General features: G+C 37.9%; 1 protein-coding gene and 1 long non-coding RNA gene across 2 annotated transcripts in view; one reads left to right on the top strand and one right to left on the bottom strand.

The window, feature by feature from the left end:
- The window catches only part of SLC9A9 (solute carrier family 9 member A9), a 175,005-nt gene that overhangs the window by 76,765 nt on the left and 75,482 nt on the right, over positions 1–22,758 (top strand). Inside the window, exons 9-10 of the mRNA XM_066326367.1 lie at positions 2,554–2,642; positions 21,836–21,949. Coding sequence (XP_066182464.1) covers positions 2,554–2,642; positions 21,836–21,949 — 203 coding nt within the window. The remainder of the gene's footprint in view (positions 1–2,553; positions 2,643–21,835; positions 21,950–22,758) is intronic.
- The window catches only part of LOC136365681 (uncharacterized), a 101,693-nt gene that overhangs the window by 61,518 nt on the left and 17,417 nt on the right, over positions 1–22,758 (bottom strand). The window contains exon 2 of the long non-coding RNA XR_010744388.1: positions 12,469–12,616. This is a non-coding gene — a long non-coding RNA (uncharacterized lncRNA). The remainder of the gene's footprint in view (positions 1–12,468; positions 12,617–22,758) is intronic.

Raw genomic sequence — 22,758 nt, 5'->3', positions numbered from 1 at the left:
CTCCATTTCAGTTACTGAGCCTGGAGCTAGTGATACTTAGCAATATTACTGTTTGGCTGTATTTTTAACTGAAATGTCATTGTTTGAGCATCCCAGTGCATATTATTAATGCCTTGAGAATTTTTAAACTCCCCAGATCAGTTCTGCACAATCAAATACGGTTACTGAGAAAAAAGAATTAGACACATTTATGAGAGCAATTAGACCTCACAAAAATATAAACCTCCTGGAATATATTTAAGCAGTGACAATCTCACCCGACCCCACATTATTTGCCATGAAGAAAGTCATAGTGTAGCTAGAAAAAAAAAATGAATATCAAAACAGACTTAAAAAAACTAAATATAAAAAACAAAGACACACTAAAAGCTCAGTGAAATTTCTCTTGGCTAAAAAGTCAGTGTTCTGTAGAAGCAGTACAGGTAAATTTACAATATAAAGAAAACCCAGAAGCAAACCAAATGTCCATAGTGGTTTGTGAGGAAAAACATAGATTTGTTTCCTCATTTTCTTTCTGATGGTAGTTGTCCCTTGTGCCAAATCAAATCAAAAGTATTTACTCCATACTTTTTCTTCCATCAGAGGCATATTAATGCCAAGCCCCAGTTCTTCCCAGAACAAAGAGAGGGGCTTGCAAGAAAATTGGATAATTTTTTGGCCAATATTTTCTTGGTTAGCAATATAAGGAAACTCTAAAGACAGACATGGTAAGGTAATGATTAATTTAACTGTTATTGAGAATTCACAGATCCCACACACACAATCTCCCCCAAATGAAATAATTTCAGCATGGTCTAAATTATTACTTTGATTTGTTTCCTTTTCTGTGCTGTGGTTCAGAGCAGGAGGATATTTCATCTACCTCTTGCTGCTAAAATTCAAACATTTAGAGATTTGGATAAGCCTGTCAAAGAACCTGTTGAGGCACCAGTGCTTGAGGCAACTGACCTTAGTTCAGCATGTGCCTGTCCATTTTTCCTGGGACTCTGAAGCCTGGCCAGCTCCCATTAATGTTTTTGCAGTAGCTGATTGATTTATTGGGTTTGCTGTGCTACAGGTGCAGTGCTGCAGATTCTGCCCCCTTACTGAGCCCCTTCCTGCTGGCCCCTGGAAAGTCAGGAGAGACACCATCCTGGAGAAGATGGAGGGAGCTTTATCCACTTTCCAGGCCAGGACTGGAGGAGCAGACTGGGATTCCTTTCCCCATTCCACTTCATGCTCTTTGCTTCCAGTGGAACTGGTTTATACGTTTCACTTCATGCTTGCTTAACCCCGTGCGTGCCCAGAAAGCTGTAACACAATCACATCACAAGGATGAACAGTGCCTAAAGCTGGACAGGCATCTTTCTGCCCGCTTTGTTGCCTCAGACTCAGCAGTTTAATGTCACTACAAGTGAGCAGCCTGTGAGCTGAAAATCCTCTGGCAGCGTGGGGAAGCAGAAGGAAAAGGCTGGTTAGGGCGTGCTGCAGCGAGGAGAAGGGCTGAAAGGCACAAGGACTGAAAACCCGTGGGTGAGCGGTGGGGAATTGTGTGTAGTGAGCCCCGGAGGTGCAGGCACACAGAGATCCCACTGCTGGCTGGCTCTGTGCTTAGCCCAGCCCCTTGTGCAGGTTTCAGGGAACAGCGATCACAATGGGCACCAGAAAGCCCTGAGCTGTTGTGTAAATAATTATCTATGTAGACATACCCCAAGTTTAAGAAAAAAACAGAGCTTTCTTCCTCCATGGGCATTTACATATGGCTATTGGTGGATACTATTTTTGGCTTTCGCTTTTCTCCCCATGTGGGTTCCTCCTACATTATCCAGACCTCATAATCTTATCAGCTACTTAAATTACAATACTGCATTACAGTGATGTTACTCTCTGATTCTAGTGAGTTAGGGCCAGAGCCAAAAAAGTACTGAAAATTATCCCCACAAAACAAATTTGGTTTATTATTATTATTATTCCTGACAATCCTGCTTCCCCTCCAGATCTTCCAGAAGCTAGGAATATAACAGCTGCCACATGTCTATGGTCACCGACCTGCTTGTTCCAGGCAGCCCAGCTTGCACCTGCCAGAGCATCACTTCTAAGGAATGTGGTGTTGTTCACCTTGACATTGTTACACACTGCTGGTGATAAGATACAATCAGGCACAGACTGAAATGATTTTACCCTGTTGCAGTCATTCAGCATTATGTGGTCTCAAACCATTTAAATGTAACAAAATCATTTTTTTTCCTTTCTTATTCAGTCCCTGCCAAATTTTTTCCAATACTCCAAATTCCTACATATTACATTGAATATGTTAGTCCTACACTTACAATTACTGTCAGTTAGATTATGGTTGGATCATGCCATGTATTAACTGAAACAAATTTTCTACAGCCTTTGAATTTCCAAATACACATCAGTGGAAATGCTATGAAAGCATGATTGTCCTTAGAACGTGTATCTCAAATTTCTTTTGTTATAAAATGCTGTTAGACTAATTTGGGTTTTTATGTAGCTTTTGCAAGCCTAAGTAAGAAAAGAGAAGCAGCTAACTGTTTTTCCTTTGAATTGCAGGTATTGTTGCTGTCCTTTTCTGTGGAGTCACACAGGCCCATTACACCTACAACAATCTGTCACCAGATTCCAAAATGAGAACTAAACAGGTAAGACATGGAAATAACTGACATCGTGTGTTCTAAGGAAAAACAGCTACTGGAATACAGCTGTATGGGAGCTCATTACTGCAAAGCAGGAGGCTTATGTCTTCATCAGGGGAAAGACTGGAAAGATTTTGTCAGGAAAACAGTAACAATTAACAGGATAAGCAAAAAATATAAGGGTATAAGAATCTGTTGTTCCCTAGAGACCTGAAGTGTCAGACAGGTTTGGAGATAACAGCTTACACCAACTTCCATACAAAAATGCTTCAAAATTAAGGAAAACAAAGAGCTCTAGTAAATAAGACAGAAGTGGTCTGAAAGATTGGATCTCTGTAGATTTTTACAAAGGAATGGTATAAACTGCAGTCTGGCCCATAGATTTAAGCAATGACATGGTTTCATTTCTGTTTCATTAAAATTTGTCCTAATTAGAAAGATAGAGACTTTTTCTTTCCATTGTGTTATTTAGAGTTTAGAAATGCGAAATTTGATCATCTGGTTTTTGTTTGAACAAGTAACTAGAACTGTAATTTTTTTTAAAAACTTGGGGCTGTTCTCAGATCTATGGCATTTCAGTGTTCAAAATACTTCTCAGCACGAGTAATTTTAGACAACCCTGCCCCTACCTAGGTCCTGTAAGGAGTCATTTAAATGCAGTCTTCTTCCCTTTTAACGTTGACTCATATGTCCCAAGAACCCCAAGTCTATCTCCTAGAAAAAAATGGAAAGTTATGGCCCAGTGCTATAATTTTCATGATGCAATCTCATACCTTTTTCAGCAATTCCTTTCTTTTAAGCATTGGAAATTTTACGTAGAAAATTCATTGCTTCTTGCACATCTCAATTTAATAAAAAATCCAATTTTCTATCAAAAACAGCTTGATAGAAAAAAATACTGGCTACAGTATCAGTTCCACTGTTAGAGCCTCACAGATTTGAAATCACAGAAAAGTTTCTGGTCAGTACTCCCATAATAATGTTAGCTATTGAACAGAATAAGTCTTTTCGATTGTATTTCTTCATAGCAGTAGAGGCTGATGCTTTCAGAAAGTACTCCAGCAAAGAACTAACCTTTCTCTGATAACTGCATTGTAAGAAAAGGACATTGAAATCTACTGTAGAATTGTTTCTGTTTTGCAGAAAGACTGAATTACATATGCCACTACTCCCCTTGCATACAACTTACGATTTGAATAGAAGGTTTTTTTCAGGGATTCATCTCCATGTTTTAGTGATGTGTAACCTCAGAGAGAGACAGAAAAAGCCAAGGCTGTGATATTTTTAATTACCTATGAGGCTTTTCAGCTGCAGAATTAACTAATATTTTGTTTAAATGCATCCTGGTTTTGTTCGTGTTTACTCTGTTATTCCCTCCTATGAAACAAGTGCAAAACAAAATAGTGAAATAAACCAAATTTACCCTTGAACACACAGAAAAAGGATTATGCATTTCTCTATGGAGCTATGAGTTTTATGCACACTTTCCTATTCTGTTTTTCTCTTCCCCATAAGCCCTTAATCCTCAGCCTCCTTTATGATATGGTTCAAACACTGTTGTTGAATTCCTTTGAATTCTTCTAATTTATTTTCTAATCCAAATATTACCCTTTCATATGCAGCTGTTTCAGTGAGACCTTCACTGCCTCTTTCTTTCTCTCCTCCCAAGAATTCTTTTCAAGCAAATTTAATAAGCCACACACTTGGCATTGTCATAATCATATATAACTTCGGTGTATCTTCAATGAATATTGTTACTCAGACAGTTGGCTTTGCTCCCAATCTAAGTCATTTTTATTACTCATTACTGGCCAAAATCAAGGGCTTTTCAGTTCTTTTATAGAATTATTCCAAAGCAGCCTCTCTCTTTTGTTACATTATGACAGATCTTTCAGAAAGAAGTGCTGAACAGTAATGCACACTGACAAAACAGTGAGTTAAAACTGAAGCTGAAGCTAACAAAAACCATGGAAATTAGATTTAAAACTGTAAATCAGATTGTGAAATTGTGTTAGCTGTTTTTAAACAAATACTTTTTCTTTACTGCTTTGCATAATTTTCTTTATATTTTTTACTTGCTTTTAAAATGTTATAGCTTGATTGTAAAATATACAGTGATAGAGAAGGTATTTCTGATCCTGGTGCCAAGTTCTCCATTTCCCATAATACTCATCATTTGCTCTAAAAAATGAAAAGTTTCTCTTCAGTCCCTGATGTAAAATGAGAAGTTATCTACAGTTCTTAAATGAGAATTTAAGAGCCTCCATGAAAAAGGCCTGTTAAAAGATGCCATGTAATTATTAGTCCCCATGTATCCTTTATTATTCTGTCAATCACTCTTTAAGATTCCATGAAAGAGAAATATTAGATTTCAAGCACCTGAAACTTACAGAATCTGAAATTACAAAGCAACACATCTTTTCAAAAATAAATGAATTATTTTAACACTCTCTTAAGAAAAGTAAAATAAGAAAAAAATTAGTGAAAATGGAGGCTTTAGATAGTGTTCAATGCAATTATTGCCATTTTCATTAAATAGTTACAAACATTCTGTGTGGTTTTACTATCATCTTTTTAGCAAGGTGATGTTTTATGCAGTAATTTTAAGCCATCATCACTGATCTGACAAGGGTCGTCATGATTTTAGCAGTGAGATTGACCCTGCCCTCCATGGCAACAAGGTTGGGTCTAACAGAGGGAGCCTGAATTTCAGGCAGTTAAATTTGTCCAATGTATTTTTAGTGAAGGAGAAGATGAAACCGCTGGGATCTGATCAAAAGCTATTTGATTCTGAGCAGCTTTCCCCAGAATCATTTACAGCTGCTGTGTCCCCTCACGTATGCTGCAGCCAGACACTTGTTTCTAAATCTTGGGACATTACAGCTCAGATTTTACATCAGACTTCAAAGGTACAGTTGGGCTGGGTTGATTTGCTCTGCTACAAGTAAGTCAGTGGCTGGGCAGAGTGTAGTGAGATAAGTAGAAATCCCTAGTTTGTTAAAAGCAGGCAGAGTGTAAATCCCTACAGGATACCTCTAGAAAAGGATTCATGGATAATTTGTGTCTTCCACAGGAAGGTGACATTCCTTGCTCTGTTTTTCTCTTTGCCCTCTATCACTTTCACTCCAATGCCAAGTTAAGACCAGCACATTTTCCTAGTGGTGGAGTACTGACTAATAGCCATAAATATTATCCATCATACTTATGAGTTGTATGTTTTCTGGTTATGTTCCTTTAACTCTGGAGAACAACTGCAACAGTGAGAGTGGGGCAGGGCAAGACCTCTCTTTGGTTAAGTGTGCAAGGTATGAAGAATTCTCTTTGCAGACAAAATAGTGTCAGCAAGGTATAAATTCTGGAAAGGGAATTCTGAAATGCATCACCTATGGAAGAAGAGCCAGAGAATAACAAGAACACACAGAAAAGCATGTCCAGCCAACGAGGGACTATGTCACACACTGCCCTGCCTGTCTCCATTCATTCCCCAGTCTAAGCCTTTTTCTCATGGTCACCTCTGAGACAGGTGTCTAACTGTTGGTGAAGGTTGCTTTCTCAAATGAGGTGTAGCAGCCTTTCTAATCGCATTAGGAGTTAAACAGTTACTCACTGTTTTGTTGCTCCTGATAGCAAACCCATTATGGGAGCAGCTGCCGTGGGGACAGGAGCTCCTGGCCTGATTGTTCAGCTGCACCGGGTGTGCTGTGTGCACAAGATTCCAAGTTAAGATTTCAGTGGCCCTTCACCTCCAAGGTTTAACACAGGCAGGAGAATGAGGTAAAGATACACCAAGAGAGCTCAGTGCTGCTTAACTCGTGAGTACCTTTACCAAGACACGCAGTCTCACTCGGAGGCTTGAGCAAATCAGTTTGCACTGGAGGACTGAAAGTTCAGACTGGACTTGGGCTTTGCTCACTGATGGACATAGTACTGATTGCTTCAAATTTTAATCTCCACACTATAAAGCAGACATGATTATCTCTGATTAATAAAAGTCATCACTTTGCAGGGGAGCAGCTAATATTTCCTGGAAATCTCTGGAAAATACATGAAGCTTTCAGAATGTTCCTAGCTCATCGGTGATGCAGCTATATGTCTTCCAACAAGGACACTGGCTAGGGATCAATCAGCTGACTGTTGGATCAGAAATTAAGCTGCATTCCAAAGACACTTTGGTCTAAAAGGATTTTGTTTTTAAGCATATTAATTTAACTCTAATTAATCACATTAATCAAAACAGGTTGACAAAACAGTCATAAAGCATGTTTTTTATTCCTCAAAAACTACAGATCAAATCCTTATAGTCTCTTTACCCTAATATGTTATAGTACAGTCTCAATATAGACTTTAGACTTAGAATAACAGAACTGTTGAGGTAGAAAAAGATTTCCAAGACCATCGAGTCCAATCATCAACTGAATACCACATCTACTCATTTTCTGAACACTTCCAGGGATGGCAATTCCACCACTTCCCTCGGCAGCTATTCTTTCCATGATTAGAAACTCCCTTTGGAAGCAAAGCAAAACAGTAGAGTAAAAGTAAAGTATGGCAATGGAGATGTCCAAATCAACAGAAAGGGGGGGAAAAGTCAATTAATCAAAGGAGTGTTACCTGCAATGCCAACAGACAATGTACTAAGGAGAGCATTACAGGACTAAAGGCAGAGAGGTGACTGAAGTCACTGTGTCCAAATGAAGCACCATCACTGGGATCTCGACATTCTACTACTTTTCTGCTGGCCTTTGTATCTTGTAAACCACTTGCAAGCAGGGCTACAGCCAGCACTGCAACAACAAATCTCCTTTCTCTAGATACATGGTTCTGCCTTACAGGATTCTCCCATCAGCTGTCTTTTGATAAGAAAATAAATAATGCACTGCAAGTTCTGTTTTAGTAGCAGAATGACTTCTCCTGAGTTTGTTATTGAAAGCACATGCCAGGAACTGCAGCTACTGTTGTTATTTTTCTGTGAGAGAAGGAGGGCAGCTGGGTAGAGATGATGCTGCTCTACCAACACCCAAACTGCATCTGGTTTGTGAGGGTCCCACTCCAGATATCCAGCACCCATACTTGGGAGAAGCAGCCCTCTACCTTCCTAGGGAGCTGTAGCACAAAATTAAATTATTTGGTGCCTTTATCTTAAACCCTCCACAGTCACATTGGACATGTGTGTGCCCTGGAGCTTTGGTTCTGTTATTTGTGTGAGTGTTTAAGAGACCAAATAAAGAGAGCTGGGCTTGCTTCTATATTACACAGCCTATATTAATTTATCTCTGGTTAATGCCTACTGTTTTCTGTTACCAAACATTGGACTGTTTATAGATAATGAGTTTATACTTCTAAAAAGAAAAGTACAAGCACAAATGTCAGGTTTTAATGGCTCTTGTAATTCAGGCTCTTAATTTAATAAAAAAAATAAATTTTGAGAGTATTTCAAGGCTGAAGAAAACCTTACTTACAGCAAAATGCCCTAGATCATTAGAATTATTAGCAAGGCGGAGATACCACAAAACATAGGGATACACAAGGATAATTCTCATCCTTTTGAAATGAGCAGCCTAATTGACAGTTGTTGTGATTTATTCAGCAACTCTTCCTAGGGAAAAATGACCTTTAAGGCTCTGCAAGAGGTCAGGTATTTCTACACAAATGATTGGCAGAGAGAAAGACAGGGAAAAGTTATCTCTCAGAAAGGTTACCACCAGTACCAGATTCTAATCAGTCTTTGCATCTGTGCTGTGCAGGAGGAATCTGTTTTCCCAGTGCACCACAGTCACAGTGCCTACAGGAAAATTTCATACCAGAATGGGGCTTTTATTATCTTCCCAGCTATATAGCTGGCTGTCTGATATGAGATAACATATTTGATGGCTAGTCCTCTGGGAGTAAACTGGGAATTCTTTTTCACTAATGCTCAGCATTTGGGTCTGGCACTCTTCAAAAATACACAAGAGGTCTTTGCCTAAAGAATGCAGTGAAGTCTAAATTCTTGGTTAGCATTAAATAGGTTGCATGCATGAGGCACATTTTCCCATTTAAGTGAAGACTATGCTCTGATGGGCACTGTCTCATGGTTCCCTTTCTGCAGCTGAACAAAGAAAAAATCCCTAATTTCCGACCTCCTTGAAGTCCTACAAGTTCAGACTCAAAAGTAATAAAGACTGAGGCTTCAGGCAGTGCTGCTCAGGGAACAGCACGGGTGACCAAGTAACAGAGCTCAATAGAAAGGTCTGGAGAAGATGCTCCTTTCGATAACAAGGGTCTGAAAATAAAATAGCATTTGGGAAGATTTAGTTGTACTGGAATAGCATTAGTATAGTTTTTTCCCATGTTTTAGCCAGTTTTGCTTAAATACTTTGGAAATTAGTAATATTAATATTAGTAATATTAATATTAAGTAATATTAGTAATATTAAGTAATATAAGTAATTACTAATAGTAATATTAGTAATATTAAGAGCAAGGAAAAACCTTGCTCTTGTCTTCTAGTATTTCACCCATATATATATATATGTATATTTTTTAATTCTATTTTTTTAATTTTTTTATTTGATTTTTTTGTTTAAGACAAGGCCTAGAGCAAAAATCTTCATATTGCATATGTTGAAAACAATCAGGGAGAACATAGAAATGCACCTGGTTTGGGTATTTTTTCCTTTTGAGAGACGCCAATGATACACACATAAAAGGTTTGCAAGCACAGTTTAAAAAAGAATGGTTTGTGCAGCATTTATCTAACGGCTGTTAGGATAAGATATCTGAAACTGTGTGTAAAAACTGTTGCTAATTTTGAGGTAACTAACCTATATTGGAAACAATACCAGCCAGGGTCCTCTACCCTTCTAAAAGCCCAAAAGCTGAGGTCTCTAGACATTAGCTATCATTACAGCTCCAGCCTATGAACCCTGAAGAGAAGCAGCCCCTCATTCCTGTCTTGTGCTTTCCCTTCTAAGCTCCAGTTTTCCCTCCCGAGGCACCCATGGCTCCAGCAGAGTCAGACGTGCTGGCTGAGCCCTGTGCTCCTGGCTGCAGAGCCAGAGCATCTCTGCAGAGCCCTGGGTCTGTTACAAACAGCCTGCCCTCCTGCAGCAATTGCCTTCTTTTCTCTAATTGAATATGCATCGCATGCCGAGAGCTTGTAATAATTATTACCTTTAAAATGGATTGCAATTGACAGGAAGTGTACAATGAATTCCAGTTCTCTGCACGGCTATTTTCTGTGTTTAGCAGAGAAAGATAAAGGCTGGAAACATGCCAGGTGAACTGTTTGACCAGATGTACCATAAGATCTTATGGAACCCTATAGAACAGTGTAATGCTGTAAAGAAATCTAAAGCTGCTTACTGTATGGGTTAAAGAAGAAGAATCATAATAACACAAGAAAATCTTGATTTCTGCAGAAGGAATTCTACTACCATGTCTTTCAATCTGAACTTTTTAACAAAACCCCTCATTATCTGACTGATGTTTCTGATTACTTAGCCACGCTAAAAGAACAGTTAGTCTACAGTCTCTTTACATGTGAATCCCCTTAAATTTATGTGAAAACGCTGTAATTGTTTCCTCTCTTTCAGCTGTGAGCTACATGATGGATGGCAAACAGCTAGGAAACATTGCTATGAGTAAACCAATAACAGCATACTTTATAACTGATGCATCAGTAATTACCTGCATCATTTATGGTTTATATAACAAATTAGCTGCTTTCCTTTCCCTAATACAGAAAATATTTGGTGTCCATGTACAGAACTCTTGTTAGAATATTCAGTTCTATACTTCATTCTGTAGTTTCCATTTTCTCTCTTTTTGTACACCTGCATTAGTGAGTCCTTAACTAAGAATGTGCAGATGTGCTCTGGCCTCATTAGCTCCCATCAAGCATGTGCCCCTTTGTCATCAGCATTTTATGAGGAATGTCATATTCTAGTATCTTAAACACGCACAGAGAATAAAGAAAAGTACTTTGGACCTATGAAGAAGAGAAATTCTCTTGAAAAGCAAAGAAAAAAAATTTTCCTTCATTTTGCTTAAGCACAGAAACTGGAAAATAACACACTCAAATGTAATTCATATCCTGAAGTAACCCAGAACTGTAATGAAGCAGTATTTCTACAGAGAAGCTCATCTTGTTGAAAAATGATGTCATTTTTGATGCTGGTAGGCTAAGGAACATAATACCATATGCAAACTAGCTTCCAAATGGCTTCATTAAAGTTTTTACAATCTGTTTAAACATTAAACATTTTCTTTAAATATTAATAAAGATCTTAGATTGTTAAGGTTGTAGTTTACTCTTTACAGCACAGTATCAGACACCAGCAGATAGCTAACGTATACCAACTGGAATTATAACTCATAGGCCAAAATCTCGTTGGCATATGGAGAAATGTGTAAGGAACTTCTGAAGTGAAGCTCGTGCTGCAGCTTCTCTGAAACTGCCCTGAATCACAGACGAGGCTTTCATATGTCCTGCTCTGTGCAGTGGAGTCAAACTGCTTGGGGCTGTGTGGGAAGCCAAAGACAGCCTTATAGAACTCTGCAGATTGCTGCTGTGCTGCTGTCAATCTTCAGGTTTGAAGAGAGACCTCTGAGATACTTCTCCTTACTTTGGGTATCCCCAGTTTGTAAGTCCGTAACTATGCAAATATCCAGCCTTGTGCCCCACTGGTGTAAAGCACATCTAGTTTTGTGAAGAGAATTCTCTCTATGTTTGTAGCCTGTGAAATCAAGCCCATCCTAATTATTGCCACCCTCATAACAGCAACTGTGGAATGCATAAAGAGGAAAAGCAAACCAGAATCAATCCTTGGTGAGGAACGTGTTCTCACATCATCAACATGTAGTGCTGAAACAGAGCAGGGTGCACTTGAACACCCCATACTTAGAACAAATATGGTTAAATTTAGTTTGAACTTCTTTACAACTTCTACAATCTCATGTTTTGTAAAAACTGATAATTACAATTGCAAAAAACTATTCCCTCAAAAAGTCAGCCAGAACTCCCTCGTCTGAGAATTTGTGACAAGGATAAAAATAAAGGAAACCTTCTTTTAAGTCTTCCCTGACTTTTCATACAGGTAAACTAATTTAGTAAAATTTTAAATAATGAACCAAAGCCCTTTGACTTCAATGACATTTGGCTTATGCTATAAATAGCAAGATCTAAATATATATAATGATAACAGAAGAAAACACACTGGGCCTCCTACTTAAAATATAGTTATGTCCCAATAACCGTAATGATTTTCTCTAGCTTGGAAACACTGACACTTCATAATAATGTGTCAGATTATCTTAATACAGGATTTATCAATAAATTCTTCAGTTATGGAATAAATCTCTAGAAAAAAACTGTCTGTTTCGTATTTCTGTGCATGGTACATTTTACTGCTAAATTGGAATGCAGTAAAATTGTTCAGCACATAGGTTAAAATAGTTTTTAATGTTGAGGGTATTAGTAATTGAGTTCCTTAATTAGAAGCCTGTGTTGCCTTACACTTGCATGAGTGTGTGTCACCAGGTTCATAATTGCTGTTCCTGTGAGGCCTGTGTTTGGAAACACAATTAAGATTCTATTTCTGGTGTGGCTGCAGAGGCGACACTGGGATCTCTCTGCTGCACTGGGGACTGACCTCACCCAAAGCAGTCTGCCTGGTTTGGGAGCTTTGCTGCTTTTCCACTTGATGCTGTTTTAAACAGCAATGCCTTTGCCCTGCCCAGAGAGCCCTGGGGCAATGGGAGGCCTTAAGGAACCTGAGCTATTGTGTGACTCCTAAAAGCACCAAACTGCTGCTGACAAAGTGCCATTCTCGCAGTCTGATTTTCAATTTACATGACTTTTGCGGGAATGCCGATTCCTCACAGTTCTCTTTCAAGGGTTATTATCTGCAAAGTTTCTTATCAGCTGTAAGAACTGCACAAAAGATTTGGTCAAAACTTTTGGAAGCATGTAGGTAACGCTAGAATTCTCACACAATAACCTGCAAGAAGAAAATAAATCCATGTAAATAAGGCATTATAACAATCCAAAGCTGCAGCAAGCATTCTGTCTTCTTAGTGACTGCACATCTGTGTTTCCCTGACACGATTAATGGATTTCCCACCTTCCAAAGAGACATTTGTACCAAATGGTAGCACAGTACAAGACATAGTAAACAGCTCACTATAGCTCATCCTTTCTCATTGAACCGTCTGTGCACATAATTAAGGGCTAAAAAGCCCTTTGTCAAAAGTTTTCAGACTAAATGTCTAAATCATGACTAGGATTCAAATAAGTGCCCTATCTTTGCACATACTTTGGTACCTATGTACTTTGATTACCTACAACAATGAAATGGGGTACAAGTTTGAGGATCTTTTTCAAGCTTTTGACTTTTAATTCAGCTTCAGTCATACAAATTAAAGGAGGTATTGACCACTCTATGCCTCCAGAGAACCTGTGAAGATTTAAGAGTGTTTGAAAATTCCAAACAGACATTCAGCACCCTCAGAAGCACACGCTCATGTAGAAATTAATATTTCTCTTGTGAAAGTGTTTTTCTGCAGTGCTCAATGATATGTCCCTAGTTCACCCACCCTCTGCTTTCCCACAGAATCTTACAGAAGGTATTTTTAAGGTGCATTAGCATCATTTCACTACAGATTCTTAATTTTATGTAAAATAGTCACCTGAGCTCTCAGATTTAAGTACAGTCGAAGATATATAAGTACAGATTTACGTACAGTTGAAGAGTAGCATTTTTCAATTTCTGCCTGTTTTACTGTCTTTTTTTTTTTTTTTCCCCTTTTGGTGATGTCAGTAAAACATCACCAGTGAGACCACAAGTAATTTAGTAGACCTGAAAACACTGGAAATCTCAGCAATACTTTCCCCAACAGTTCAGCAGCTTCTATTCTGCTTCAGCTGGAGACAAATTATGTCTCCTTTATCACATCTCCATAGAGCACTCTAGATTACAGCTTTAACTGTAAAGGATTGTTAGATGAGAAAAGTCACGTACTCTAATACTGAGGGGGAAAGTGTGACACACAGAACTTAGCTGCTATCCACATTTCTCAGTTTCTTGTCCAAATCCTTGAATAGCAGCCTACATCAGGAGGCAGGGAAGCTGTTTAAAGACGGCTGTAGAAATGAAACAAAAGAATTCCCCAAATTCCCACATATAGACATAAAAGAGCAGATCAGTGAGCAGACTAGTTCAGCATCCTGCTTCAGATAGTGGTATTAGAATTGCAGAGTAATTGCAAATAATTCTGCCCAATGTAACTCCTGGCGTTCTGCCACGGTAACGTGGTTAAAAGTTGACTCATTAATAATAGGTCTTTTAGAAAAACAAAAGGAGCTTAATATCATGAGTATCTCATACTATTCCACACTGTTCAGAGCAAGAGCAATTCTCAGCATGAAGATTCTCTGCCTGGGTTAGAAACTGGTCCTTGTGTCTATTCCGCTCCAGCCTCTATAAACAAAGCAGTGTAAATATGGGAAACTTTGAACAAGTAATCGTTGCACAGAAATTAGACAAGTTAGACGAGTTACTTTGTAAGAACTCTTTTATGTTAGATTAGGCCCTGAATAAAAATAATTTTTTTTAAAAAAAGGCATCAGAAAAAAATGCACGTGGATACTGCTGCTGTTGTCTGGATTAGGCAAAATAGAGTTATTCCTATTTTATAGCTCTACAGCTTTATTTTTCCACAGAGTTAGTTTTACAGACTTTGAAGGGAAACATTACTATTGGTAGGTAGAAGCTGCAGTATCATGTCCATAGAACAGATGCAAAGAGGGCAAGTATTTGTCCTGTAGTGTCAGACTGGCAGTGAAATTGAAATCTCAGTCATGAAGAAAAGACACCCCAGCTTCATAAGAACCTTTTGGTTTTATTCCTGATAGGTTAAAGGCCCCCTTATCAGTCACTAATTCCTGATATGTCAAAGACTAACTGAATTTCTTTCCGACATCCAAAACTTGGCAAGGAATTAAACTATTTTTAAGAACACACTTCAATAATTAGTATTAGAGTATATTTCCTCTCAGCAAATTGAAATAGAATAAATTGCATTTGTCCTTCTTTGAAACTGAATTGCCTGCAAGAGGTCAAGACTGTGGTGGCAGGTCACTGAAAAAATAAAAACATACTTGTCACAAATGAAAGTGAAAGACGAGATTGATTTTGTGTTTTAATTTTGAAAAATCAGCAGCAGTTCCTCTAATTCTAATATAAATGCGGAGATGCAAAGGATCTATTAGCTCACTGCCTTTTTAAAGATAACTGCGTTAGATTGACAGCATTCCTATTCTTTGATCAGAAGAGGAACGGTCATGTTTTAAAGCAACTAAGTCTCCTTTGTTACCCAAAGTTTGCTTTGGAAAAGCCACAAATTGTTTCTTTCTTTGTATTATTTTTTTAATCATTGTTCCACAGAGCTCTTGACTCTCAGTTTATGTCCCCACTTCCACACGACCAGTGATTTGCCATCCCAAGAAAGCATCATTCAAGTTCTTGGGCCTTTAAGCTACATTTTCAGTGATGTCATTATAATCTTGCATTTTTAAATTCTTTTTTCTTCTACACAGAGTCTACGCTCTGATTTAAGCTTCATAAGAACACTTGTTTAATCCTGTACAGCATAGGCTGTCAACAGCCTCTTCATTTTCCACCACCATCATTGCCTCTGTCAGGGAAGGGCATCAATGTTCACGAAAATTTCCAAATTCAGCCTGAACACAGTTATTCCAGTACTACCACTGTTTGCTGACCGGTCAAAAGTTCTTTATACCCCTTCAAACAATTTCCCAGCTGCACTCTAGTAAACACCTCCAGAGCAGAACCCTTCCTTAATCCTTGCAGAAACCAGTCCCTGCTAAAATAAACTTAGCGAGTTTGAACTGCAGGAATCCCTGAGCACATAATCTTGAGACAACAGAGCGCTGGGGGACTCCTTCCTTCGTGCCTGCAACATCTCAGTTCAGGGATTTAAGATAAATAAGCACTTCTAAAATGCTTGTTTCAAGTCTGTGAACCAAAGAACTTGGCTGACAAGCTGTAGGAGCAATGGCACCATCCGCCCCTTTGTGGTGACACCTTCCATTCAGGGGTCATCCTGGGGTTATTTTTAGGTACCATTTAAGGTGCTGCGTAACAGCAAAAGTTGGTTGTGCTGCATGAAAAGGAGATACTGATCTAAAAATGTTCCCTCTCTTATAAACTGGGCCATGTTTAAAAAATAACTTTTATTTATGCAGAAATCCCCTTTTCTAAGCAACTTAGCAAGACTAATGATCTAGAGCTAGATCCAACTTTGATTGAAGGCAACATTTAATTTAAATGCCAAATTCTTATTGGCTGTCTAATTTTCAACATTTTTAGTTTAAACATCTTTTTTTTAGCAAAGCCATTCAACACCTATGATAATTTTAATAGTAGGATTTGCCTGTATATCTGAGGACAACAGTTGTGCTTTGCTGTTGGTGGCCAGAAGTGCATTCTGTGCTTTTCCCAAGCTTCTACCAAGCTGAACTTTGGTGTGATGGTGAGTAGATTTTGCCAGAAAGAGCAAGACATACCATAGAAATGCAAAATATTGCTGGCCTTTCCTTCTCCTTGCTGCTACTGCTTTCTTTTATATCTTTTCCTTTCCTACTTCTTCCTCAGGCTTTATGAATCCTTTAAACCTCCCAGATCTATAGGGAAATAGAAGGTTATTGTGTGTCTTCGATAAATCTGTTGGGGTGAAATTCATTTAATTCAGTAGCAAAGCCTACTGATAAAAAAGGCCAGAATTTTTCCCCAGGACATTAAAGATCTTGTAAGAATTTCCCTCTTCTAGTGTGTTTGCAAGTTCAGAGTCAGATATGCTTGTGTATCAAAATTAGGACCATAAACAAGTTTATATTCTATCGTGAACTTGAGTTACTTTTGCTGATTGGTTCGTGTAAGCATATTCAGAAATGAGCATTGTATCACTATGCTGTGAACATTCATTACAGCTGTATAGGATTATAAGAAAGAGGTTCAAATCCAAATCTTTTCCCAATTTTGAAACTTCTAATCAGAAGAGAATATTAAAAAAGGCAATTAGGCTATAATAAAGGTTTCTATAAAAATCTCAGGAAAACTATGATAGTTTGAATTCTCACTCCATTTTAATTCAAAAGAGTTAAGGAAAAGCAAATTTCATCAATTATTAATTTATCAATATCCTTTGTGGAATATTTGTGATATCTATATTTGTGAATATCTGTGTATCTGTGATATAATTAAATAGCATTATTCAAAGATAAGAAACTTTATACCCATCACTTAATACTGAATTTTTAGGTTTTTAATATCTCTGCCACTCTTAGATCTCCCTTAAAAGTATAATCAATTTTACATCCCAGCTTCTGAGCTGCTGTGGGACTATGGAAGCTCTCCCTGTTTTGATGCAAGAATATATCACTGCAGGGTGCACCTCCAGACAGGTGCCATTTTCCATGTTTTTAGCTAAATCAGTGCAACTACAGAAGGCCTGCAGGTACCTGCAAGAGGTGGATGACATTCCTTCAGCAGATATTAAATCAAGTGAACAAATGCAATATTGCCATCAATGATTCAAATTCACTACATTTTGCTGGAAGGAATTTGAGAATGCGATTCAGTTTCTACCCAATACCTCCATACTAATATTATTCCTCAAGAGGAAAGAATGCTGTTTGCTATTCTGCTTTTACCCAGTCCCATCATACTAACTTTATTCCCTTGAGAGGAGAAATGTTCCTTAAAATATCAGTATTTGAAAAATCTTACATTTCCCATCTCCCCAGCCACAAGGGGACTGTAGCATAGATTATGTTCATTTTCTCTTTTTGATGCTCATTTAAGGAATTCTATTTTCATTGCAGATGAGATTGGTACTCAGTGTGTTCCATCTTCCAGGTGCACTAATTACTTACCTAGAAAATCTCTCTAACGTGCAGTGAAAATATAAGTAGTTCTAGAAAATAAATTGAGTTGCAAAAACCATTCTGGCGTAGCTTATTGCTCTAATTGGCTGGAACTTAAATGTGGGGGTGGAGGAAAGGAAGGGGAGGAAAAAAAGGCCATGCTTTCCTTATCTCACAGAAAAGATAAAACTAATACAGTTTTTATATTATATAAATTTTTTCACTTGAGTTAAAATAAAACATTGGTGCAAGATAAACTCAATGGTTACGGCAAGGCTTAAGGTGCAGATAGCCTGGATTGATTCCTTCCTCTGCCAGTGAGAACTGAACTGCAAGTGGCATTTTCCAGAGCAATGGCCCAGCTTAAAACAGAATTTTTCCACCTCACTTCTAGTACTTACAACAGCTGAGAGTAGTAGAAAAGCTAAGCATATTTAATGAATGATGTATTTTTAAATACATGAATATTATGTCAATTTTAATAGAAATCTTTTGTAATAACCACTACTTACAGAGGAGATTACCAAAGCAAAGCAAATACCATTTTCAGTAACTCACTGAGCTAAACACCTAAACCAAGTGCCTGGATTAGTTCTGAACTGGCGTTCTTGTAATTAATACTGTACTCTGCAATGTGTTGACACTGGTGATTTATTACAGGTCTTACATTAAAAGTATAACCAGATTTATAGACTTTGTGGAGAGTTAGAAATGCCACATTACACACGAGGGGTTTTAGTTTCGTAACAAAAATATGTCTCATTGCTATGTGTATATTAAAATGGTTTTCTGCTAGCCCTGGGAAAGCTAATAGTGGTGTATAAGCACTTTATGCCAATTTCATTTAGAGTAGAAAGAGTTTGGTTGTCTGTGTGGGTGACAAGTGAAAGGAATTTATGGTTATAGAAAAAATACTTCCAAACACTTGGTATCCAGACCTTTAATCCTAACTTTTAATTTCCACAAAAGTAATCCTACTTGTAAGTACACATATTCAAAATATTAAGAATTTTTGAGTGGCCTTTATCAGCCCATGGGCCACAGCATGGACCTGGCTGTGCCCCTCAGACAGGAGAGGATGTCACCCAGAGGCTGCTGTGGATGGTGCAACTCCTTGGGCAACTCAGGAATTTGCAAATTCCTGTTGAAATCCTATTGCTCCTATTTTTTTTACTTCTCATCAAAAGGTTTCGATACCTCCTCTTTAAAATAACCAGAGAAACATTTGACTGAAAGGTATGACAATTTGGGAAAATACCCCTATGGAAGCTGCTTCTTAACATCATTTTCAGAAGATCTCTTTAGAACAAATTGTTTTTCTCTGAAGGGATTTGTGCTGCACAGCACTGACAGTTAAGTGCTAAATGGAATCTCTCCATGGGCTCAGTATTACTGTTGAACAAAACACAGAAGCTGAACACTAAATAAAACCCTACGCTTAAATACACGAATAAAAGTAAAGTCAGGAGAACAGTGGGTAATCTTTGTGTTATATCAGCATCATGTTCCAGGACAAGGCATTCAGATATCATCTCTTTTATGACAATAACTAGTTCTGAAGCAGTTGTTTCATTTAACTTTCTGTAACTCATGGTGAGAAATTTGAATAAGTTGCAGTCTGTGAATAAAGGTGTCATATGAGTGAGTGATCGACTTTTAAAAAATGAGAGCAAAATTTGTGGGGAGCACAGAAGATTCTGAATGAAACTAGCAAGCTACTTTTATGATTTTAAGGAGCTGAGTCTTTGATAATAGACCATATCATGGATGTGCCTGGAATAGAAAGGAGTGGAGCCTGCTCTAAATTAGCTATTGAAATAGCACCTGGATCTTTGCTACACAAAGGAAGAAAAGTAGGCTGGATGTAATCTTCGAGCAAGAAAACCATGCTCTGATAGTGAAAGATCAAAATGTGGAGAAAGTAGGGATAAGAGGGGAAAAAAAGCACAGTTCAGCAAAGACACACACACACACACCAAAAAAAAAAAAAATCTTTTGGATAAATGGATTATGTTTGCTCTTGCAAAAAGAAAAAAAAAATTAAAAAAATGTCCAGCAATACAATTCCAGCATTGGAGGCATCTGACACAGATGCTGTGGCTACAAATGTTACATCCATGGTGAACAGAGGTCAAGGAAACCACCAGGCCTGTGCTGTGGGACAGGACACATTCACCCAGAGGGCAAAGGAAAATGTGTTGTTCATGTTGAGTGCAAACGCCCAGACAAGAATGAGGGATTTTTTATTTTTTTTTTCTCTTTAACAATCATTTACTGAAATCAGCCTGGAAGTTTGAAGTAGGAAGAAGCAGGATGCATGTAGTGAGTAAAAGGAGGTAAAGTTAAAGGGAAATGAAAAATATGCACTAAACTGGATTTCCAAGACATCCATAAAGATTGTATCTTGATTGGATTGCTGGGAGAACAGGGGTGAGAAGTTTAAAATCAGCTATGCCATAAAAGTACTTCAGGCAAGAGTAAAAGCTTGAACTTAGTGAGATTGCTGAGAAAAAGTATAGAGCAAAGGCAGTGGTATAGAAAACAATCTCTTTTCCTCCAAAAAACGTATATTTACGGAAGTTTTGAAGATACAAGAAAGGAAATTTAGTTTAAGAATTTCTGTTTCTAAAATGCATCAATAGTACATCTGCTTGAAGTTTTTTTGAATCTTGAATGAGATTTTCTAAATGAAAAATGAAATATCATTCAGCTTTAAAACCTGTGGAGTACTTTATCTCGTCCCAACAATTAAATTATGCAGTTGTGGCTCCTCGTAGTGTGTATATGAAAATCCCTCAAAAGATTTTCATATACACACAAATATCTATTTTATAGAGATGTAGATCCTGTCACGGCACTCCTGATACATTTTTCTATCGTTTCAAACAATGCATCAGATGATATTCCCACAAAGACATGAGATCATGTTTGGTCCCAAGTGGAAATACAAGAATTTTTCATCATTTCTATGGGTCACAAGATCCCATACTTTGAAGTTTTTCATAACTGGTTTCTCTCATCTAAGTTTAATTCAAATAATTTAAGGTTGCTAGCCTGCAAACATTTTTTTGTGTTTGTTTTCATGTTGTTCAGTATTGCAGCAGAAACGAAGGGCTATGGAATGTGTGCTTGGGATAATTGATGGTGCTGCCCTGGGGTCCAAAATATCCTCCCATATACTAATGGGTTTTATGCCATTTTGCCTCTCAAATTTGTTTTAATGATTGTGACAGCTCTCATTTTTCCCTTGTTAAATCTTAGCGACTGTTACTGGATATTTATTTTTAGAAGCGCAAACATTACAAAAAAAACATAAGCCCACTGAGGATGAATAAAACATCTCCATAGTAACATTCTGGATAGTGATGTATGGCTGGCTGCAGACAGACTGACAAACTTCAGTCCTAACTCTGCATCACGATTTGCTAGCATGGAATGCTGAGCTCAAAAGTGACTTCAGAAGTGAAATGCCCCTTTTTCTTTCTGTGGTTATTTGGCAGCAATGATTGATTTTTTCCAGATGTGGTTAAATAGGAAAATTTATTTTATTAGTTTTAATATAATCTGTTGCAAATGCAATCAAGAACGTCCCCTCAAGGCAAATGAATTCCCCTCAATTTTAGCTTTGCTTTTTTTTCACAGAAGAAATTCTACCCTACTCATGTATTTGAAGCTTATTTTACAATACCTTTAAATGATATTTTAAATAGTTTAGTATGAAATGAGTATTGATATTGATGTCCATACAGTGCAATAAGAGTTTACATCTGCAGGATACTATTCACAGTAGTAAGAAAGACTGTGCTATGTTTTAAAGTGACGGGTTCTTAAAAAATCCATTTAAGAAATTTTTTTCTCTCTCGCCTTAGTGTACCCATACCCAGGGCTGCATTATTCACAGCCAGTTGTGTAACCAGGAGCCATTTCCCAGGCTCTCTCCTGTAAACATGAATGAAGCTAATTTCCCTCAGCTTCCTGGCAGTTTGCATTGAAGCTCACATAACTTACTTGCTGTTTATGTATTTTACCACTTGTCTATGTCAAGCTTTCATATACAAATCAGAGAAAAACAGAGAAGCAACTATGATTTTTAAAGCAGAAAGACACCTTGTTATACTGTATAGCAAATTAGGTGGGTTTAAAAGTCATGCTTGAAATAGCAGCAATTTCTGTTCCTTTCTTCTAAACCATTCTGTATTCCAAGGGAACTTGGGATAATCACTAGTTTGTTTTAGACCTAAGTCATAATTATGTTCTTTCTCTCTCATTTAAGTTGTTCGAGTTCATGAATTTTTTGGCTGAGAATGTCATCTTCTGTTACATGGGACTTGCACTATTTACATTTCAAAATCACATCTTCAATCCCCTTTTCATATTTGGTGCACTTGTATCCTTTGCTTTAAAGAAGTACATATCTCTGTATGCGTGTGTGTATATATATATAAAAGGAATGCATGTTCCATGTGAAAAAAAGAAGCCAACAAGCAAACCAAACAGTTCTTTGAATACTAAATATCAGATTTTTTTGTCAGTTGCAATTGCCTATATCCTAATAACTACCCCAATGGTAAGCACATGTTCTTTGGACAGTTGCTGTTTTTTTCCTCTACACCAGACAAATAGCTTTAAACCAGTTGGGGAACTTTTGCCAAGGGTTTACAAGCAGAGTGGGAAATTGGGGTAAGTATTAGGACACTTTTGTGGGGACAGGTGCAACACAAAATATTTTTTCCTTTCGGGAGCCGGTGCAGATTCACAAACTGGAGAGCTGCCTCCAGACGGATGTGTGCCATAAGCAGGGCTTCCCCAAAACTACTTAAATTACACGAAATCCTTAAAAATCACACAGTCTTACTTTGCTTAAATCTTTCCATCTTCCCTGCTGTCCCCGAGAGCCAGCACACTGCACCAGCAGCACACTTCGGCTGCTCTGCAGGGCACGGCGTGTCCAGACCCGGAGTGCCAGAGCTGAGCCACAGGACACGGGGAGGGCACAAACGTGCAAAAAGCATATATCAGGAGCTCTCTCTGCCTTCCTTTAAATCTGATAATGCCTTCTAATTAAGGCAACTCTTGGGATAGTCCCACTGAGGAATAATAAAGAACTCCATGGGAAGAATCTCCTCAGGGAAGGGGAAGAAAAAGCAAAAAGTGCGGGATATGGACAATATAAATCGCCAGGAAATAAGGAAGCAA

This window comes from Sylvia atricapilla, chromosome 10 (genome assembly GCF_009819655.1).
Source record: "Sylvia atricapilla isolate bSylAtr1 chromosome 10, bSylAtr1.pri, whole genome shotgun sequence".
Classification (NCBI taxonomy): domain Eukaryota; kingdom Metazoa; phylum Chordata; class Aves; order Passeriformes; family Sylviidae; genus Sylvia; species Sylvia atricapilla.
The sequence above is the reverse complement of the archived record's forward strand: the minus strand, read 5'-3'. Positions and strand labels throughout refer to the sequence as shown.